A 19,351-nucleotide genomic window follows, 5' to 3' on the forward strand; every position below is an offset into this window, starting at 1 on the left:
GGAACATTGGTCCTACGAATTATGCCTAATTCCTCCATCTTGCCAAACTCTTCTTTAGTTAAGTGCAGCTTCTCTGGAGGCAAGTGGCATGCTTTCATATGGATAGGAGGGCTCTTAGAACAAATACGATGAGTAACACCGTGCTTTGCAGTGGAGGGAGAAAATTGTTGAGTAGTAATCTCAGGGAAATCTTCCAACAGCTTGGAGAATTCATCCACTGGTTTGCTTAATGTTTGGAGGCGCAGAGCAGGAGTATGGGCGTATGCCAGAGGAATGGTCTGAAAAGTAGTTCCATCTATTGGCCGACACCCTTTTAAGTCGACGAGGAATGAATGAGCCTGAAGAAAATCTACACCAAGCAAAAGTCGGGATACTGATGCTATAATGAATGGCCAAGTGTAAAGATGATTCTTGAACTTGACATTCATTCATCTTCCTGGTGTCAAAGGTCGAAATATTGGAACTGTTAACTGCTCTGAGTTGCAGATCCGGGGTAGGATGGCATGTGTCAAAACCAATGGGTGGAAATACACCAACCTCTGAACCCATGTCCACCAGAAAGTTTTGCTGAGACAACTGGTCCCATACATACAGTAGGCTTGCAGATTTCTTGCCAATAGCTGCAGTCCTCTCTGGTGATTGGCCTGGGCGTTTCCCATAAACACGCAGGGTGGAAGGCACTGAAATGAAGTGTCCACAGGCTGCTTGCTTGACTTGGGGCATTGCCTGCTTGTAGGGAGAGATGTGCTAAGAATACTAGAGTGTGACATGGAGGGGTTGATTGTGCAGTTTTGTCTTTCCTTGTTGTGTTTTCTAGCCAGCCATAGAATGTCTGCCTCCGCCACTACAGCCCTTGGGTCTTCAAATTAACACTTCGAATACAAGAGCCTAATATCATCTGGCATTTGGTCTAAAAATAGCTGCTTGAATAACGTATTGGGCCTTTCACCAGCTGCCAGGAACAGCATTTTATTCATTCGTTCTGAAGGGGTGCGGTCTCCTTACCCATCGAGATGTAGTAATTTGGCTGCCCTTTCCCTACGGGACATACCATATACACGTCAAAAAAGTGTTTTTAAAGCGTCATACTTGCTGGCATGTGGTGGATCCCGTAGGAAGTCATCTATCTTCTTAGCGACATCCTGGTCTAGGGTATTGACAAGATGGTAATAATGAGTGGTGTCCAATTCGACCTTGCGAAGGTGAAATTGTGGTTCAACCTGTTGGAACCACAGTTCAGGCTCAGCTGCCCCAAAAGATGGTAGCTTCACAGCAACAGCTGCAGAGTCCATGTTTGTCCAAAAATATGTTTTTGGACTTGTTGGGGTCGGGAAATAACCGCACAACACATTTCTAGAGTGAATCAAACTGATTTACTCTTCATCAACCTTTTAAAAGCCAGAATCACATGCTCTGACATCACATGGCCGGTTCGATGCCTCCTGTGTGTTGTAGTCCCTCCGTAGCCCTGGTACAAAACAATCATATTAGACAGTTCCTATGGAATTATAAGGAACCAAGAATTGCACTGGAAAACTGACATGGAAGTATGGGCTGGGAGGACATCCAGACTTTAAAAATTATTGGCTAGATTTCTCACAGCCTTCTGTCTTGGATTCAAATGGGAATGTACTCAGTGGAGGAGGAGGAAGTGAAGGATTTTATCTATAAATGGAGTGTCAAATCACTAAAAAACTACATATGATCAGAACATGGCAAGAAATTAATGAACGTATAGGGAAACAAAAGTAGGGATATCAATGGAAGCACCATTTTATAAAAATGTGTAATTGAACGTAGGCAATAGAATATTAAATTTGTGGTATGACAAAGATATAAGATGTATTAAAGACTGCTACATGGAAGGAACTCTTAAATCTCCTTTAACAATTTAAATACAAATATGGAGTGGTCAATGGGATCTTCTGTTTTCTCCAGCTGACATCATTCTTTAGAGAAAGATGGGGGCCAACATTGACCCCACCTAAAATTAATGAAACTGAATGAACAGACTGGACAGGGAATACACCCAAATTTATAACAAAAATGTACTATGCTCTCCAGAGTGTAAGTCCAAAACCAGAATTGCAGAGGTCAAGGGAAAGATGGGAGTCAGACATGGGGGTGGTGATTCCAGAAAGAAGCTGGTCATGCTGTCTAGCGATGTGGATTCGTTCAGTATAATTTTTTTCCACCAACTATATCTTACCCGCAGAAATATCAGAGATGAGTTTCAGATGTGGGACTAAGGCAGGAACTTTTCTACATGCTACTTGGTCATGTGGTAAAGTGAGGCCATTTTGCCAAGACATCTCAGAAAAATTAACCAGGATAACAGGAGTGCCTTTGCAGGTAACCCAGAGCTATATCTACTCAGTAATTTTATGGAGATAACTAATAAATTGAATCAATATCAAATTTCATTTATAAAAATAGCACTGGCGGTAGCAAGAAAATGTGTTACAATCATTTAGAAGTCTGACTCCCCTCCACTTGTAGCACAATGGATTGCAGAAATGAACAGCGGACCGATGCAAGTGACTGGCCACCCTAGCTCTCCCACCCCCGGCACGACACAGCACCTGGCCATTTCATCTCCCCAAAGAGATCGATTTGGCCCAGTTCGTTTTCGTGCAGAGGGGACCACAAGGTGCACCACTGCAGCAACCGTACAAGGGTCCATACAAAGTCTTGCTCTGATGGAAAAAGTAACATATCATTTATAGAGTAAATACAACACCTTTGTAAAGTTCTGGTAGCCATACCTGGACCATATGGGGCACCCAAGGACAACCTGCAGGCTTCAGCAGCGGAGATGGTCTATGGCACACCGCTTTCCCTGCCGGGTGAGTTTCTCTTTGGGGAGATGAATACAGCAATAAAAAGAAAAGGGGCTATAAAAGTAACTATTATATATACAAAAATGTAATTTCTTCAATTTTATTCTACATATTTAAAAGGTATGTAAGCTCTGACAGTGTGTGGATTTACATGTATGGTTGTGAGGTGGGTGGATGGAGGGACTATTTTGTTTGTTGTTTGTAAGAAAAAGTTTAATATATTGTATTGTGGCAGTGTGAGCATTGGAAGAAACACAGCCACCATGTTGAGGGTCGTTAATGACTTTTTATTCAAATACAGCACGCCCTTTTAAGGGCAGCATGAGCTCAGTCACCTGGTGCATTGTGACATCATAATCGCTGCCCAGGGTGCGTGCTGGAAGGGATGCTGAAGTCCGAGAGAAACCTGATGATGCCATTTCCCCATGGCTGCCCCACTATGTGGCAATAAAAGCGGGGCCAGTTCGCCATGATGATGTGCGCCGCTACACCTCCTTTCACTTTGGTGGCTGGACCCGGCACTTGGGCGCGGCTGTCTGCACCGGCTCTGATAAGTCCAGATGGGCCGCAATCAGGTGGTCCACTGTAAAAAGTTCCTCTCTCCCTCCAATGTCCAGAGTGAAGGTTCCGCCGGAACAGTGCAAGACTTTGTATGGACCCTTGTACGGTTGCTGCAGTAGTGCACCTTGTGGTCCCCTCTGCACGAAAATGAACTGGGCCGAGTCAATCTCTTTGGGGAGATGAAATGGCCAGGTGCCGTGTCGTGCCGGGGGTGGGAGAGCTGGGGTGGCCAGTCACTTGCATCGGTCCGCCAGCAGGTTTATGTCAATGGCAGTGGTGTCATGGTCTGGGCTGAAAAACTCACCCGGCAGGGAAAGCGGTGTGCCATAGACCATCTCCGCTGCTGAAGCCTGCAGATCGTCCTTGGGTGCTGTCCTAATCCTGAGGAGGACCCAGGGTAGTTCGTACGCCCAGTCTGGTCCAGAGAGCGTGGCCATAAGTGATGCCTTCTGGTGCCTGTGGAACCTCTCCACCAACCCGTTGGACTGCGGGTGGTATGCTGTGGTGTGGTGGAGCTGGACCTCCAGGAGCTTTGCCATCTGAATCCACAGGGCAGACATGAAATGTGCCCCTCTGTCTCTAGTAACGTGCGCCAGGACACCGAAATGGGCAATCTAATGGCTGACCAGAGTCCTGGAGCACGTCTCCACGGAGGCCTTCTTAATCGGGACAGCCTCCGGCTACCTTGTGGTCCAATCCACCACCGTGAGGAGATAACGAACCTCCTTGGACACTGGCAGGGGCCCAACGACATCAACGTTAATGTGTTGGAATCTGCGAACTGCTGGGTCGAAATTCTGGCTGGGGGCTCGCGTGCGTCGCTAGACCTTGAATGTCTGGCACCTGGTACAGTTCCTGGCCAGTTCCGCCGCCTCCTTCTTTAGCCCGTGCCACATAAACCACTCCGTGACCATCCGCACAGTTGTCTTTACCGTTGAGTGAGCGAGATCATGGATCATACTGAAGACCTTTGCCCTCCAGTGCGGCGGGACCATCGGGCACGGCGTGCCTGTTGAGACATCGTAGAGCAATGTGTCTGGACTGCTGGGCACCCGGACATCCTTGAGTTTGAGGCCCGAGATGGCAGTCCACAAGGCCTGCGTCTCTGCATCATTCCTCTGTGCCTGAGCCAGTTGCTCATAATCGAGGCCGGGCACGAAAGTGTTGATGGCTGGATGGGAGAGTGCATCCGCCACAACATTGCCCTTGCCGGCCCTGTGTCGGATGTCAGTCGTGAACTCAGACACGTATGAGAGGTGGCACTGCTGTCTGGCGGACCACGGATCCTTGGCCTTCACCAGTGCTTGAGTGAGGGGCTTGTGATCCGTGAAGGCTGTGAATGGCCTGCCCTCAGGAAGTAGTGGAAATGGCGGATGGCCAAATACAGCGCCAGGAGCTCCCGGTTGAAGGCGCTGTGTTTGACCTCCGGTGGGAGCAGCTGCTTGCTGCAAAAGGTCAGCGGGCGCCATTGTTCATTGAGTCATGATTCCAGAACCCTCCACACTGCCGTAGCTGAGGCGTCCACGGAGAGCGCCGTGCGCGCCTCTGGCTGCAGGTGCACCAGCAGCGTGGTGCTGGCTCAAACCTCCTTTGTCACAATGAAAGCCCTGTCCGCCTCCTCTGACCACAATAAAGTTTTTGGTGGCCATGAGTGCGAACAATAGGCGCATGGTGCGCGTGGCTCCGGGGATGAAACGATGGTAACCACCATCCCAGTGAACTCTTGGAGGCCTTTCAGGGTAGAGGGTTTGGGGAATCGTTGAACACCCACTACTTTCTCCGACGCTGGCACGGCCCCAGCCGCCGAAATAGTGTGCCCCAGGAACTGGAGGGACTCCTTACTGAACTGGTATCTGGCCGTGAGGCCAAAGTCCACTAGCCAGGCAAAGGGTATGCGGAGGTGGGCTTTGTGTTCATCGCGCTGGCGACTGGCAATGAGAATATCGTCCAGGTCTTTTCCAACCGCATCCATGAGGTGCTGGAATGTTTGGGCTGCGTTCATTAGACTGAAGGGCAAATGCAGGAACTCGAAGAGGCCAAAAGGGGTGATAGCCGTCTTACCCACATTGTCTGGATGCACTGGGATCTGATGGTATCCCCACATGTGGTCCACTTTGAAGAAGACCCGTGCGCCGTGGAGGTTGGCGGAGAAGTCCTGTATGTGGGGTACCGGGTACCTGTCAAGGATGGTTGCACCTCTCAACCAATGGTAGTCTCCGCATAGTCTCCAGCCCCTGGACGATTTCGGGACCATATGGAGCGGCGATGCCCAGGCGCTATCCAAGCGCTGGATGATTCCCAGTTCCTGGAGCCTGGAAAACTCCTCCTTTGACTGCTGGAGCTTCTCGGGCGCCAGGCATCTGGGTCTAGCATGCAGCAGGGGGCCCTGTGTGGCGATGTGGTGGAAGACTCCATGCTGGGGCAGGGCGGTGTTGAACCATGGCTCTAAGATGGCAGGGAATTTGTCCCTTACAGCAGCTACGGCGGCGATTTCAGGCCTGCGGGCTTCTGCTGTGTCCAGTCAGGTGGAGTGGAATGTTCAAGAGTTGACCAGCCTTTTCCCCTTCATGGCAACCAGTAGACTGTGAGCTCTGAGGAAGTCGGTCCCTGACAGCGCGGTGCTCATGGAGGCTAGGACTTCTAGTGGAACTTCTCTTTCCCAATCTGGATCTGTGCCCTGTGGGTACCATAGGTCCTGATGGTGGAGCCATTGGCTGCCCACAGAGTTGGACCTCGAGATCGGGTGTGAGTCTCTAATGCTGTGAGTGGGGGGGGTGGGGGGGAACGACGCTGAGCTCAGTCCCTGTGTCCACCAGGAATCGGTGGCCAGTGGATTTGTCCATCACATAAAGGAGGCTGTTTGTGTGGCCAGCCGTCGCAACCATCAACGGCAGCTGGCCTTGTCGTTTCCCTGAAACCCGCAGGGCTGGCAGCACTTTCGGGCTTGCACTCCCCAGCGCTGGTGGCAGAAACACAAGGTCGACTGGCCCTCCTCTGTCGTGACTTGCAGTCGGCTAGCTCCTGGACATACCACCTGGTTGAGGGCTGCTTTGTTCTCTCTCTTCATGCGCCAGAGGGCATCCGCATGAGCTGCTGCTCTCCGCGGGTTCGAAAAGTCTTCATTTGTGAGGAGCAGCTGGATGTCCTTCAGTATCTATTCCAGGAATATCTGGTGGAAGAGAAAACCAGGGCCAGCATTTCGTCCATCAGTGTTGATGGACTACAGTCCCCAAGCCCATCTAGGTGAAGGAGCCTGGAAGCCCATTTCTGGGGAGTTAGCTCAAAAGTTCCAAGCAGCAGGTCTTTTAGGGCGGTGTACTTGCCCGTAGCCGGAGGGTGGTGGATGATGTCATCCACCCTCACTGCCGTATCTAGGTCCAGAACGCTTACGACATGATAGAACATCGTGACATCTGAGGAGATGTTGTGGAGTTGAAATTATGCTGCCACCTGCCCGAACCACGTTCTCAGTCGGAGGGTCCAAAAGGGGGGAAGCTTGATGGAGACAACATTAACCTCTGCTGAATCTATGGTGTTTTTAGTCCAGAAAAATGTCTGGGCTCGTCAGGATCACCACTGTGGCAGTGTGTACAGTGGAAGAAACACAGCCACCACGTTGACGGTCGTTAAAGATTATTTTTTATTCAAATTCAGCAGGCCCCTTTAAGGGCAGCATGAGCTCAGTCATCTGGTGCATTGTGACATCATAATCCCTGCCCAATGTGTGCGCTGAAAGGGATGCTGAAGCCAGAGAGAAACCTCCGACAACGCCATTTCCCCATGGCTCCCGCCAGGTGGCGATACAAGCGGGGCCGGTTCGCCATGAGGATGTGCCCCACCACAGTATATTAAAAATTTTATTTTGTATAAGCATATTAGCCACCATATCGAATTCAACTTGGTACCAGTGCACATCAAAATTGTTGCTATGAACTTAGTTTTACAGGCCATTTTCAAAAATATTTTTAGTTCATTTTAATCACACATATTACTTTAGGTTCTTTTAAAATAAATGGTGTGGTGGAATATTTGGGAATGTTTTTGGGAGATAAATTGGTAAAATTAGAGTAGGTTACATACACACTTTAAAACAGATCATATTCATTGACTTTCAAGGAGAAATGCCAAGTAGGTGCTAATTGAAATGATGTCACGAAATGAATAGGCTATTGTCTTGGAAGTGCCAGGTTGTCTGTTTTGGATGTTTTTGCGAGCTTTTGACCTCTTTGCAAAATGTTCACTCAGAGGTCATGGAGAGATTCTTGTTTACCTAAAGCAATCGATGGGAGCAGAAGACTAACTCCTATTGTTTGCTGGAGAAGGTCAGGGGTTTTGCATGTGAGAAAGAGAAGGACATGCTGCTGGCAGTTTTTGACTGTGTGTGACACAGAAAGCTATAAGAAGCCAGGAGAAGTTTGTTGGAACTGAAACAGAAGCTCCAGAGTGGTGGATGACTGGAAATGGTATCTGTCTCTTGGAATAAGTGGAACAGAAAGAAACTCGGTAGTAGCCTGAAATAAAGAGGTTATCACCTGGAGAACCCTGATGGGGCAAGTTTAATCAGCAAGACATTGAGGTGATTAATGGGGGTACCTCAGTGGTGGAAATCCTGGAACAACTCATGTCTCTCTGCAAACCTAAGTTAAAGTTTGATTCTATTTTCATGTTTAAAGATAATTAAAAACAGCTTTTTTTTTAAGTAACCATTTGTCGTGGTGAATATCTATTGCTGCTGGGTTTTGGGCTCGTAACAATGGGTTAATAGAATTATAAAAATATTTCATTAAGTAATTTAATACATGTATTTAAATTAAGTCATTCATCAAATGAAGCAACTTAATTCATAAATTAATAAAGTGAAAACAAATGAAAAATATTTTTTGTAATACTATTATTATCATTTATAAATATATATGTCATCCTGCTTTCTTACAAGGCATTCCAGCTCGTACTTCAAGAAGAGGTAAACCCTGACAGTAGTTCAGCTCAAAGGTCCCAGACCACTGGACATTTGCTTGTTACAATGCCAAAGGTACAGAGTCACTGATTTTTTTTCCTGTTTTTTTTTTTCTTAATTCTAACTAGCTCAATGGTGAAGAGTTGATAACTTAGCCTGGTGAATGATAAAAAATCTATTGCAATACAGAAATTTGCAGGAGCAACTTCAATAGGTCAAATATCACATCCATAGGAAGTAAAAAAACTGCTTTCCTAAATCATTTCTGATGATTTGACAATAGTTAACCACTTTTCTAATGTGAAAATATGACAATAAATACCATATTCTATTCTTCCCAAAAAAGTGAAAGATAACTTTTTTTCCACAAGAGGCTCTATCAGGTGAATTCTTTCATAGGTTATGAAAAGCATTAAGGAAGAACTATTCAAACTTTTTCCCAGCAATAGGTAGGCTAACCAAGAATCAACAAAAAATGCACCCAGGATGTATTTACGATGCGGATTGATACCAATGTTAGGCCTTCAGGAGGTGGTCAGAATGCCATAGTAAAAGCATGCTCCTCAAAAGCCAATTCACAAGTCAGACTATTGAAAATCATACACAACACATTAATTCGAAGTTCCAGCAACAGTCAAAAATTCATGCAGATTCCCAGCACCCAAGACAGCAGGCATACAGCAGCAGAGAGACCAGGAATTCACAACAATTTCCAGTACACAAGTACACATCAGTGATGAGACCAAGGATTTTCAACATTTCCCTATTACACTTGACCACCAATGAGCTTATTACAGAAATCTGTGGGGTGAGGAGAGCTGTGAAGCCCAAAATACGATGGCTTTGTCAGCAGTTTCAATCCATCGCATCCAACAGGTGGTGATGAGAGCAAACATAGGATTTACTGAACATATAGAGCAGGTGCTCCCAGTCCCTACAAACAGTCTGCACTCACTATGTCAGCTATATTGCCTCCCAGAATGGAATGGCAATACTGCTAGCCCAGCACACCCAAACACTGGCCTTGCACACAGGTTTTTCATTGCTAGATTCTCACCAGTTTCCCAGTACAGCAGTGTGTAGGGATTTGCCAGGTCATGGCAGTATTTAAGTCGGGAAAGCAGGAGTTTGGTCAGGTTCTTAATGCAATAATGTTATCAGTAAACCATCTCTCTATGCATCTTAGTATTTTCTTTGGCTTGGCTTCGCGGACGAAGATTTATAATGACCCCTTTTAGCACTGATTACATTGCCTATTACCAATGCAAAAAGACATTCCAGACTAATCAGGAGTCTCAGGCAGACATTTGATAGCTTTGACAGGACTTGCATGCCAACTTCCTATGAGGTTAAATGAGGTAATATGAACTTAAGAGTATCTCCAAACAAACTCAATGCCTTCTTTGCACACTTCAAAAGGGAAAACTGTGATGCTCCCTCACAAGACTTCACAGCTCTTGGTAAATCTGTGCTCCCAATTTCTGAGGCTGATATGAAAAGAATCTTCAAGATGGAAATCTTGGAAGGCGTCTGGCCTAGACAGTGTATTTGGCTGTGCATAGACCAATTGGTTGGAGTTTTTGCAGACATTTTGAACATCGCTACCATATTCAAAGTCCCCACCTGTTTCAGATTCATATTTCAGATTTATTGTCAGAGTACCTATATGACATCACATACAATCACGAGATTCTTTATCCTGCAGACGAGGCAGCATTACCAGTTATTGGTAGTGCAAAGCAATCCTGACTCAATGTACATGTGTAAACAAATAAAGAAATGTAAACAAACTGTGCAATACAGAGAGAAAAAAGAATCAATAAAGTACAAAAGTAAGAGTCCTTAAATAAGTCTATGATTGAGTTTGTTGTTGAGGAGTCTGATAGTGGAGGGGAAAAAGCTGTTCCTGAACTTGGCGATGCGAGTACTGTGGCACCTATACATCTTTCCTGCTGGTAGCAGTGAGAACAGAACAAAATAGCACAATAACTATCAGCCGGTAATACTGGTGTCTACTATGATGAAGTCCTGTGGCACTCATACCTCTTTCCTAATGGTAGCAGCTAAAATGGAGCATAATAGCACACTGACTATCAGGATGGTTCTGGCGTGCACCTTAATGAAGTGCTTTGATAAGTTGGTTGTGGAGCAAATCAACTCCTGTTTCAGGAAGGACGAGCCCACTTCAGTTCACCTATCATCACAACAGGTCAATAGCGAATGCCATCTCACTGCATTAGAACACCTGGATCACAAAAACATCAACTGTGTTCTACCGGCTGCTGTTCATTGGCTACATCTTGGCATTTAGCCCACTTACCAGCAAAACCTATATTAAACTCAAGGAGATAGGACTGTGTGTTGTTCCTTTGCAACTAGATCATCGCCTTTCTTATCAGCAGATCCCCATTAGTGTGGATCATACCTCCTGCTCTATTCCCTATCCACCCATGATTGCGTAATCATATTCTATGTATTTGCTGATGACACCACCATTGTGGCCAAATAACGGGAAATGGGGAAATGATGAGTCAGAATATAGTATGCCAATCAAGGTTCTGGTTGATTGGTGCCAGAAGAACAATCTTCCTCCTAATGTCAACAAGAGCAAAGAGCTTATTATAGACCTTAAGAAGGGGAGGCTGAGCAACTATGCCCCTGTCTTCATTGATAGTACGGCAATGGAGAAGGTTAGTTCAAGTTCAAGTTTCTGGGAGTTCATCTTTTGAAGGACCTCTCCTAGAGGCAGCACATTGAAGCAACTGTGAAGAAGCTACAGCAATGCTTCTACTTTCCAAGAACTCTGAGGAGATTTAACATATTGTTAAGTATTCTATCAAACTTATACATGAGTAATGCAGAGAGCGTACTGACTGGTTGCACCATCTGATTTGGTAACTCTAGTACACAGAAATACAGAAGGCTTAAAAAATGGCTCAACTAGTCAAATCAATCCCAAGCATAAACTCCAGTCCAGTGAAGACATCTCTCTGAGATGTTGTCTCAAGAAGGCAGCCAACATCAGGAAGACTTCTGTCAATCCAGCGTCAACCTCTTCTTGCTGCTACCTTCAGGCAGAAAATCCTGAAGCCCATTATCTCTAGGTTCAAGAACAGTTTTTTGTACAAATGCCAGGCTCTTGAATCTCTCATTACTAACGTAACTAACCATAAACTAATCTGAGACCATCAAAAGAACTGTTTGGACTATTGAAACTTTTTTTCTTGCTCTAACTACAACAATATTTATCTATCTGCACTTTTGTATTTATTTTCTCTTTGTTGGTCTTGACGTAAATGTGCTAATTTAATGCGTGCATTGTTGTAGTTGGTGTATCATAAATATAGTACTTGTTTGGTTGCAGTAAATAAGAATTTTGGTACCTCTATACATTGTACTTGTGATGGAACAATGAGCTTTCATTATTCATTACTGCTCTCATTCCAGGGAATGTATTCTGAGTCTTCAGCGAGAATGCAATTTATTTTGAAGTTTAAAGCTGCCATTTTGTATTTGTTGGAATTTCATAATAGTTCTGAGCAGAGATATAAATCAAAAATTTACAATAAGGAGGAAATTGAGCATGATCAGGCAAACAAATCAGTTAGAAGGAGAAGTACTTTTGCTTTTCATTGTAATGTTCACTTAATGGCTAGTTCTTTTGAGGTGGATGGAACTGAATTTCAGTTGATGACTGATGTAATAACACCTGTTTGTTTTGGACATGTCCATGTAAAGCTTGCCCTCAATGAAACTTGTTTTTCTGAAGTAGTTTGTTTCTGAATCCTACCTCCCAAATATTATCTTATTCTTACTTTTCCTAATATTGATTACTGGTGGATTTTGGTTGCATGCTATTTTATTCATTCTATAAGAGTAATGAATATATTTAATGTGAATCTTCAATCTGAAATAATCCTTTCAGGCACAAGAAATAATTAGACCAAAGCCCAAGAGTAAAATTACAGCTCAACCTTTAAACAGCACCAATCTACACCCAGATGTCGCAAGGTAACTATTATGTAACACAAGTTAAATATTTCCTATTTTAATCAACACAATTACCTGCATTTATGTTGTGTCTTGAATCAATGGTGGTCAGAGAAAGGTGGGGTGCACAGGAAGCCAACAAATAAATCGTAGAATCATAGAATTTTGATGGATTGGAAGGAAGTTGTTCAGCGTATCAGATGTATGCTTCTATATTACAGTAATCTTTCTACACTCATTAACTTTTTACTCATCATAGCTGGAATATGGCACATCCACTTGGCTCTGCAGACTCTATTCTCAATAGACTTTGGAAATTAACTTTGTCCCTGTGACCTTTCAAAGATTGGTACATTTAAGATGGTAAATAAGAAATTAAATGCCCTGATATTTACCACACACAGGAATTATAATTTCTTAAAATGAGAATCAGGCCAAGGAATTAAAATTACCTCAAGCTAATGTTTCAAGGTAAGGTCATCTTTCATCCCAGGTTAAAATCAGAACTTGAAAAGGGTTAAGAAAGCTTCCATTTTTGTGATAAACTAAAATGTAACAAATAATTGGGCACTGAGTTGCTGTCTGGTTTTGTGTTTCAAAATTTCACTCGTGAACCTGAGCCATCCGGTTTCATCTACAAACTTTATAACTTTTATCAATTTACCTTAAAAACTTAAATGTTTCAATAAATGCCAAGGTTCTCCTGTAACTTTTTAAATGCAATATATTTGCATATCAAAATTATCATAATTGGTAAACTAGATCCACAAGAAACTGCAGATGCTGAAATCTTGAGTCTAGGAAAAGTTTGAGGAATTCAAATAAAAGGACCCAAACCTAAAATTTTTACTATCTATTTCTCTCCATGGATGCTATCTGGCTCACGAAGTCCTTTTGCTTCTTTTAGCTAGCTCAAGATTCCAGTATCTAAATCATAGACATACACTTCTATCAGGCCCTTTGGCTCAACTTTTCCCTGCTTACTACATTAGCATCCTAGGCTAGTCCCAAGAGCCTGCATTTGATCCATATCCTTCTGGAACCATAGAACACTACAGTGTGGAAACAAGCCCTTCAGCCCATCTAATCTTTGCCAAATTTATTTTGCCTCGTCACATCTACCTACATCTGGGCCATAGATATCCATATCCCTCCCACTCATAGACCTATCCAATCTACTCTTCTTAAATGTTTAAATTGATCCTGCATGCAACATTTCCACAATCATACCAACCTCTGAGAAGTTCCCCCTAAATATTTAATCTTTCACCCTTAACCCATGTCCTCTAGTTCTTGTCTCACCCAACCTCAGTGGAAAAAGCCTGTTTGCATTTACTCTATCTATACTCCTCATAATTTTATATACTTCCATCAAATCTCTCCTCATTTCTGATGCTCCATGGAATAAGGTCTTAATCTATTCAACCTCTCCTTATAATTTAGCTCTTCAAGTCCTGGCAAAATCCTTGTAAATGCTGTCTCACTCTTTCAATCTTTCTGATATCTTTCCTGTAGGTAGGTGACCAAAACTGCATACAATTGACCAAATTTGGCCTCTCACCAATGTCTTTTACAACTTCAGCATAATATAACAACTCATGCACTCAGTACAATGCTTTGATTTTTGAAACCCAATGTGCAAAAAGTTCTCCATACAAACCTAATTGCATGTGACACTACATTCAGGGAATTATATATCTGTATTCTGGATCAATTGTACTCTGCAGTTCCCTATCATTTACTGTACAAATTCTACCCTGGTTCTTCCTCCTAGGTGCAACATTTCACAATTGTCAGCATTAAATTCTATCTGCCATTTTGCAGCCCATCTTTCCAATTGTCCTGATCCCACTGCAAGTTTTGAAAGCCTTCTTCTCTGACCACTATTCCCCCAATTTTTGTGTCATCTGCAAATTTGCTTATCCACTTTATCATGTTATCATTCCAGATCATTGATGTGGATGACGAACAACAATGGATTCAGCACCAATCCTTTAGGATTGGTAGTCACAGGCTTTCAATTAGAAAGGCAATCTTCTACAACCATTCTCTGGATTCTCCTGCAAATCCTGTGCCTAATCTAATTTTCTACCTTATCCAGAATACTGAGTGACTGAATGTCCTTGACTTTGTCAAAGGCCTCTCTAAAGTCCACATAGATAACTTGCTCTGCTGTTCCTTCAATTTTCCTGAAAAACTATGATTGGTTAGACTTAACCTGCCACACACAAAACTATGTTGAGTATGCCTATTTCTATTCAAATCTGGTCTCTTAGAATATCTTCAAGTAGCTTATCCTCTACTGATGTCAGGCTTACTGCCCTATAATTTGCCAATTACTCTTGGAAATGTTCTTAAACAATGGAACCACATTAGCTATCCTCTGGTACCTCACTATGGCTAAAGACATTTTAAATATCTCTGCTAGGGCCCTTGCAGCTTTCCTCAAGGTCCAAGGGAATATCTTGTCAGGCCCTGGGAATTGTATACTTCCTCACTGACCAATACACCATTAATTTTGGTACATGTACTAATCACCCACTTGCCCAAACTCATACCCAAAGAGGAGGTTCCGTGTTGCACATTCTCTAATAAGGCCCTCAATTTATTAAATTGGGAAGCATTCTTGGACACATATCACAAATTCCATCCCTATATGGAATCTTGTTTTTTTAGGAATATTGGGGATCTCGTTCAGAAGAAGAGAGGTATAGGCAACATGGAGCAATTGAAGTACTTGAGGAGTATAAAAAAAATACAAGAAAAACCAAGTAAATCAGGAAGTCTGAAAGAAAACGAGATTGCTTTGGCAAACAATGTGAATGAAAATCCTAATGTTTTCTACAAGTATATTAAAAGAAAAAGGATATTAAGGGACAAAATTGGTCCCCTTGAAGATTGGAGTCGTTGGCTTTGTATGGAGCCAGAGGAGCTGGAAGAGGTATTAAATGTTTTTATTTTCATCAGCATTCACACAGGAAAATTGCACAGAATCGTGGGCAGTCAGGAAAACATGCACTGAGGTCATGGAACCTATACAGATTAAAGAGGAGGGGATACTTGTTGTCTTTAAGAAAATAAGAGTGGATAAATCCCCAGGGTCTGACAATATATTCCCTTGGAACTTGAGAGTGGTTAGTGTAGAAATTTCAAGGGCTCTGGCAGAAATATTTAAAATATCCTTAGCCACAGGTGTGTTGCCAGAGGATTTGAGGGTAGCTCATGTTGTTTCATTGTTTAAAAAAGGCTCCAAAAGTAACCCTGGAAATTATAGGTCAGTGAGCCTGATGTCAGTAGAAGGTAAATTATTGGAAGGTATTCTAAGAGATCAGATATACAATTATTTGGATAGCCTTGGACAGATTAGGGAAAGTCAACATGGCTTTGTGCAAGGTACATCATGCTTAACCAATCTTATAGAGTTTTTATCAAGAAGGTTGATGAGGTAAAAGCTGTAGATGTTGTCTACATGGACTTTAGTAAGGCCTTTGACAAGGTCCTACATGGGAGGTTAGTCAGGAAGGTTCAGACACTAGGTATTCATGGTGAAGTCGTGAACTGGATTCGACAATGAGTGGACAGGAGAAACCAGAGAGTAGTGGTGGATGATTGCTTCTTAGATTGGAGGCCTGTGACTTGCTGTGTGCATCAGGGATCAGTGCTGGGACCATTGATGTTTCTCATCAATATCAATGATCTGGATGATAATGTAAATTGGATCAGCAAGTTTGCAGATGACATTAAGATTGCAGGCATTGTGGACAGTGAAGAAGGTTTTCAAAGCTTGCAGAGGGATCTGGACAGGTTGGAAAAATGGGCTGAAAACTGGCAGATGGAATTTAATGCAGACAAGTGTGAGGTGTTGCATTTTGGAAGGACAAACCAAGAAAGGACATTCACGATAAATGGTAGGGCACTGAGGAGTGCAGCAGAACAGAGGGATCTGGGAATACAGATACATAATTCCCTGAAAATAGCATCACAGGTGGATAGGGTGGTAAAGAAAGCTTTTGGCATATTGGCCTTCATAAACGCAACAACTGAGTACAAGAGTTGGGATGATATGTTAAAATTGTATAAGACATTGGTGAGGCCATATTTGGAGTAATGTCTACAGTTTTGGTCATTTAACTAAAGGAAAGATATGAATAAGATTAAAAGAGTGCAGAGAAGATTTATTAGGATGTTGCCTGGACTTCAGAAACAGAGTTACAGGGAAAGGTTAAACAGGTTAGGGCTTTATTCCCTGGAGTGTAGAAGAATAAGGGAAGAATTGATAGAGGCATTTAAAATGATGAGGGGGACAGACAGAGTAAATGTAGATAGGGTTTTTCCGCTGAGGGTAGGTGAGATACAAACCAAAGGTTTAAGAGTGAAAGGGGAAAAAATTAAGGTGAATATGATGGGGAACTTCTTCATACAGAGAGTGGTGGGAATGTGGAATGAGCTACCAGCTGAAGTGGTAGATCCGGGCTCAATTTTAACATTAAAGTAGAATTTGGACAGATACGTGGATGGGAGAGGTATGGAGGGCTGTGGACTGGGTGCAGGTAAGTGGAATTAGGCAAAAAAAATGATTTGGCACAAACTAGAATGGCCGAGGGGGATGGGGGAGCCTTGTTTATATGCTGTAATGTTTTATGGTGCTCCAGAATCTTTATTGTATTATAACCTCAATTGTAAGGGCTTAACATTTCTTTACTGATTGGTGAAACATAGATAGATATATAATTTGCTTATTCTAGTTCATTTTATAGTCCAGTTTATTTCAGAGGAATAGGCTCAGGGTGAGAGGTGCATTAGATGGCATAGCTCTCCAAGAAGAGGAAAGTTTAAAGGAGGTTTAAGAGGCACAGGGAGCGATAGATTGTGGTGGAGATGTTCTTACCAATCCTCACTTTCCTGTTAAGAATATCGTTTTAATATGACATCACCAAATGTTCACATATTTCTGCCTCGCAGCAGTTGATTGATTGAGTACATAATTCTTAGCAGATTTTTGTACATCCTTGCACTGATTTACTGGCACCTAGCTTGCCAAAATGATGTCAATAAAGTCCAAAATTGCTATCTTTCACTACATTGTTCTTCAAAGTAACTGTCATTGTTTGCATATTTTGTTTTTGTCATGAGGCCATTTAGCCCACCAAATCTATGCCAGACCTCGGAGCATTCTCATCAGCCAGATTCCTGCATTTACTTACTTGTATCGTATTATTTCTCACATGCAACACACCCTTCATTCCCCTGGCATTTCTCTTCACTTTTTTTTAAAAACTCTATTTAAAAGAATTTAAACAACTTACAATCAAACATAACAGGAAGGAAAAACAAAAACCCTTCCCACCCCTTCAGCTGCCTTAAGGGGAGCCAGATATAAAGATAATAGTGATTATAAAGAATATTTCAAAGTATTTCTAAATTCATATACTCCAAATAAGAAGACCACATTTTAACAAAAAAAGAATAATTATCATGTAGATTACATGTATTTTTTTTCCATAATACAATTTCTCAACTCATTATGCCAGTGTGTTATATTAACCTCCACATTATCCTTCCAAGTACTAGCTACACATTTTTGTGCTACAGATAACACTAGACGTACAAATGCAATTTGAAATTTATCCAACCTTCATCCTTTCAAAGAAACCATATATCCCAACAAAAAGATTGATGGGTCTAACGGTAATTTAATCTTAAATAATTTTTCCAAAACTAATTTATTCCTTCCCAAAATGGTTGTACTTTAAAACGAGAGCAAACAGCATATAAAAAGTTCCAGTACATAGTCCACATCTAAAAATCTAAGAATCCAAATTACTAAATCCATTTTTTTTACAACTATAACTGATGTAAAAAATTATAATTGACCATTCCATAACATACATCCGTTCCTTCAGTTACACTATCAGAACACATAACCTCCCAATTATCTTATGGAAAAATATGTTAAATCACTTTCCCATTTAAGCCTAGATTTCTCCCATTCCGGTTTATCCATACTATCTTGTAACAATTGGTACATATCTGAAATATAACCTTTCTTAGGTACAGAAGAAATCAAAGACTCAAATTTTGTCAACATGGGTAAATTCATCTCTTTACCTTAATTATCGTTTATCAAAGCTCTGAGATGACAATACACAAACAGAGAATTTACAGATATATCAAATTTCTCCCTCAATTGAATAAAAGAAAGAAATTGGCCTTCAAAACAGTCCTGAATTATCTTTATGCCCTGAGAATTCAATTTCTTTAAATGATTATTAAACATTTAAAAAGGAATAAGCTGGTTATGATATAACAGGGTTTGAATTGGTAATTTACCCTTTGATCTTAAAACCCTGTTTCTTTTAATCCATATTCTTAACAAGTGTTTTAATACCGCCATATCACATTCCCGCAATAAATTCATATTCCATTTAAATATAAACTGATGTATCTCAACTTCAGATATACAAGCCATTTCCACCTTTGCCCAACTCGGAGGTTGGTCGACATCCATCAATCTGCTAACAAATTTCAACTGAGCTGCGTCATAATAATTTTGAAAGTGAGTTAACTGCAATCCACCTAAAGCATATTTCCATGTAAGTTTATGTAAAGCTACTCGGGCTAATTTTCTTTTCCATAAAAACTCCCGTACTGCCCTATTCAGGTCCTGAAAACACCCTTTGAAAATAAACATGGTATAGACTGAAACAAATATTGAATTCGAGGAAAAATATTCATTTTAATGCAATTTACTCGACCAATTAATGTTAATGGCAAATCTTTCCATTTAATCAAATCCATTTTAATCCTTTTTGATAAAAGGACGTAATTCAATTTATATAAAGATTGGTAGTCGGCATTTACTACCACTCCCAAATATTTAATTCTATTTGACCACTTCAATTTTATAATACTTTTATATTCTGAATAATCTCCATCCCCAACTGGCAATATTTCACTTTTATCCCAATTTACTTTACATCCAGATAGCTCTCCAAATTTTAAC

At 42.0% G+C, this 19,351-nt stretch overlaps 1 protein-coding gene across 10 annotated transcripts in view; it reads left to right on the forward strand.

Moving 5' to 3' along the window:
- dnaaf11 (dynein axonemal assembly factor 11) overlaps window positions 1-19,351 on the forward strand; it is an 80,633-nt gene that overhangs the window by 54,641 nt on the left and 6,641 nt on the right. For 7 of the 10 annotated variants that reach the window (XM_069921636.1, XM_069921645.1, XM_069921644.1 and 4 more), the window contains 3 exons: window positions 8,338-8,433; window positions 12,284-12,369; window positions 15,025-15,289. In XM_069921636.1, coding sequence (XP_069777737.1) covers window positions 8,338-8,433; window positions 12,284-12,369; window positions 15,025-15,289 — 447 coding nt within the window. The remainder of the gene's footprint in view (window positions 1-8,337; window positions 8,434-12,283; window positions 12,370-15,024; window positions 15,290-19,351) is intronic. The other 3 variants (XM_069921640.1, XM_069921641.1, XM_069921639.1) reach the window with 2 other exon arrangements.

This window comes from Narcine bancroftii, chromosome 2 (assembly GCF_036971445.1).
Source record: "Narcine bancroftii isolate sNarBan1 chromosome 2, sNarBan1.hap1, whole genome shotgun sequence".
Lineage (NCBI taxonomy): Eukaryota > Metazoa > Chordata > Chondrichthyes > Torpediniformes > Narcinidae > Narcine > Narcine bancroftii.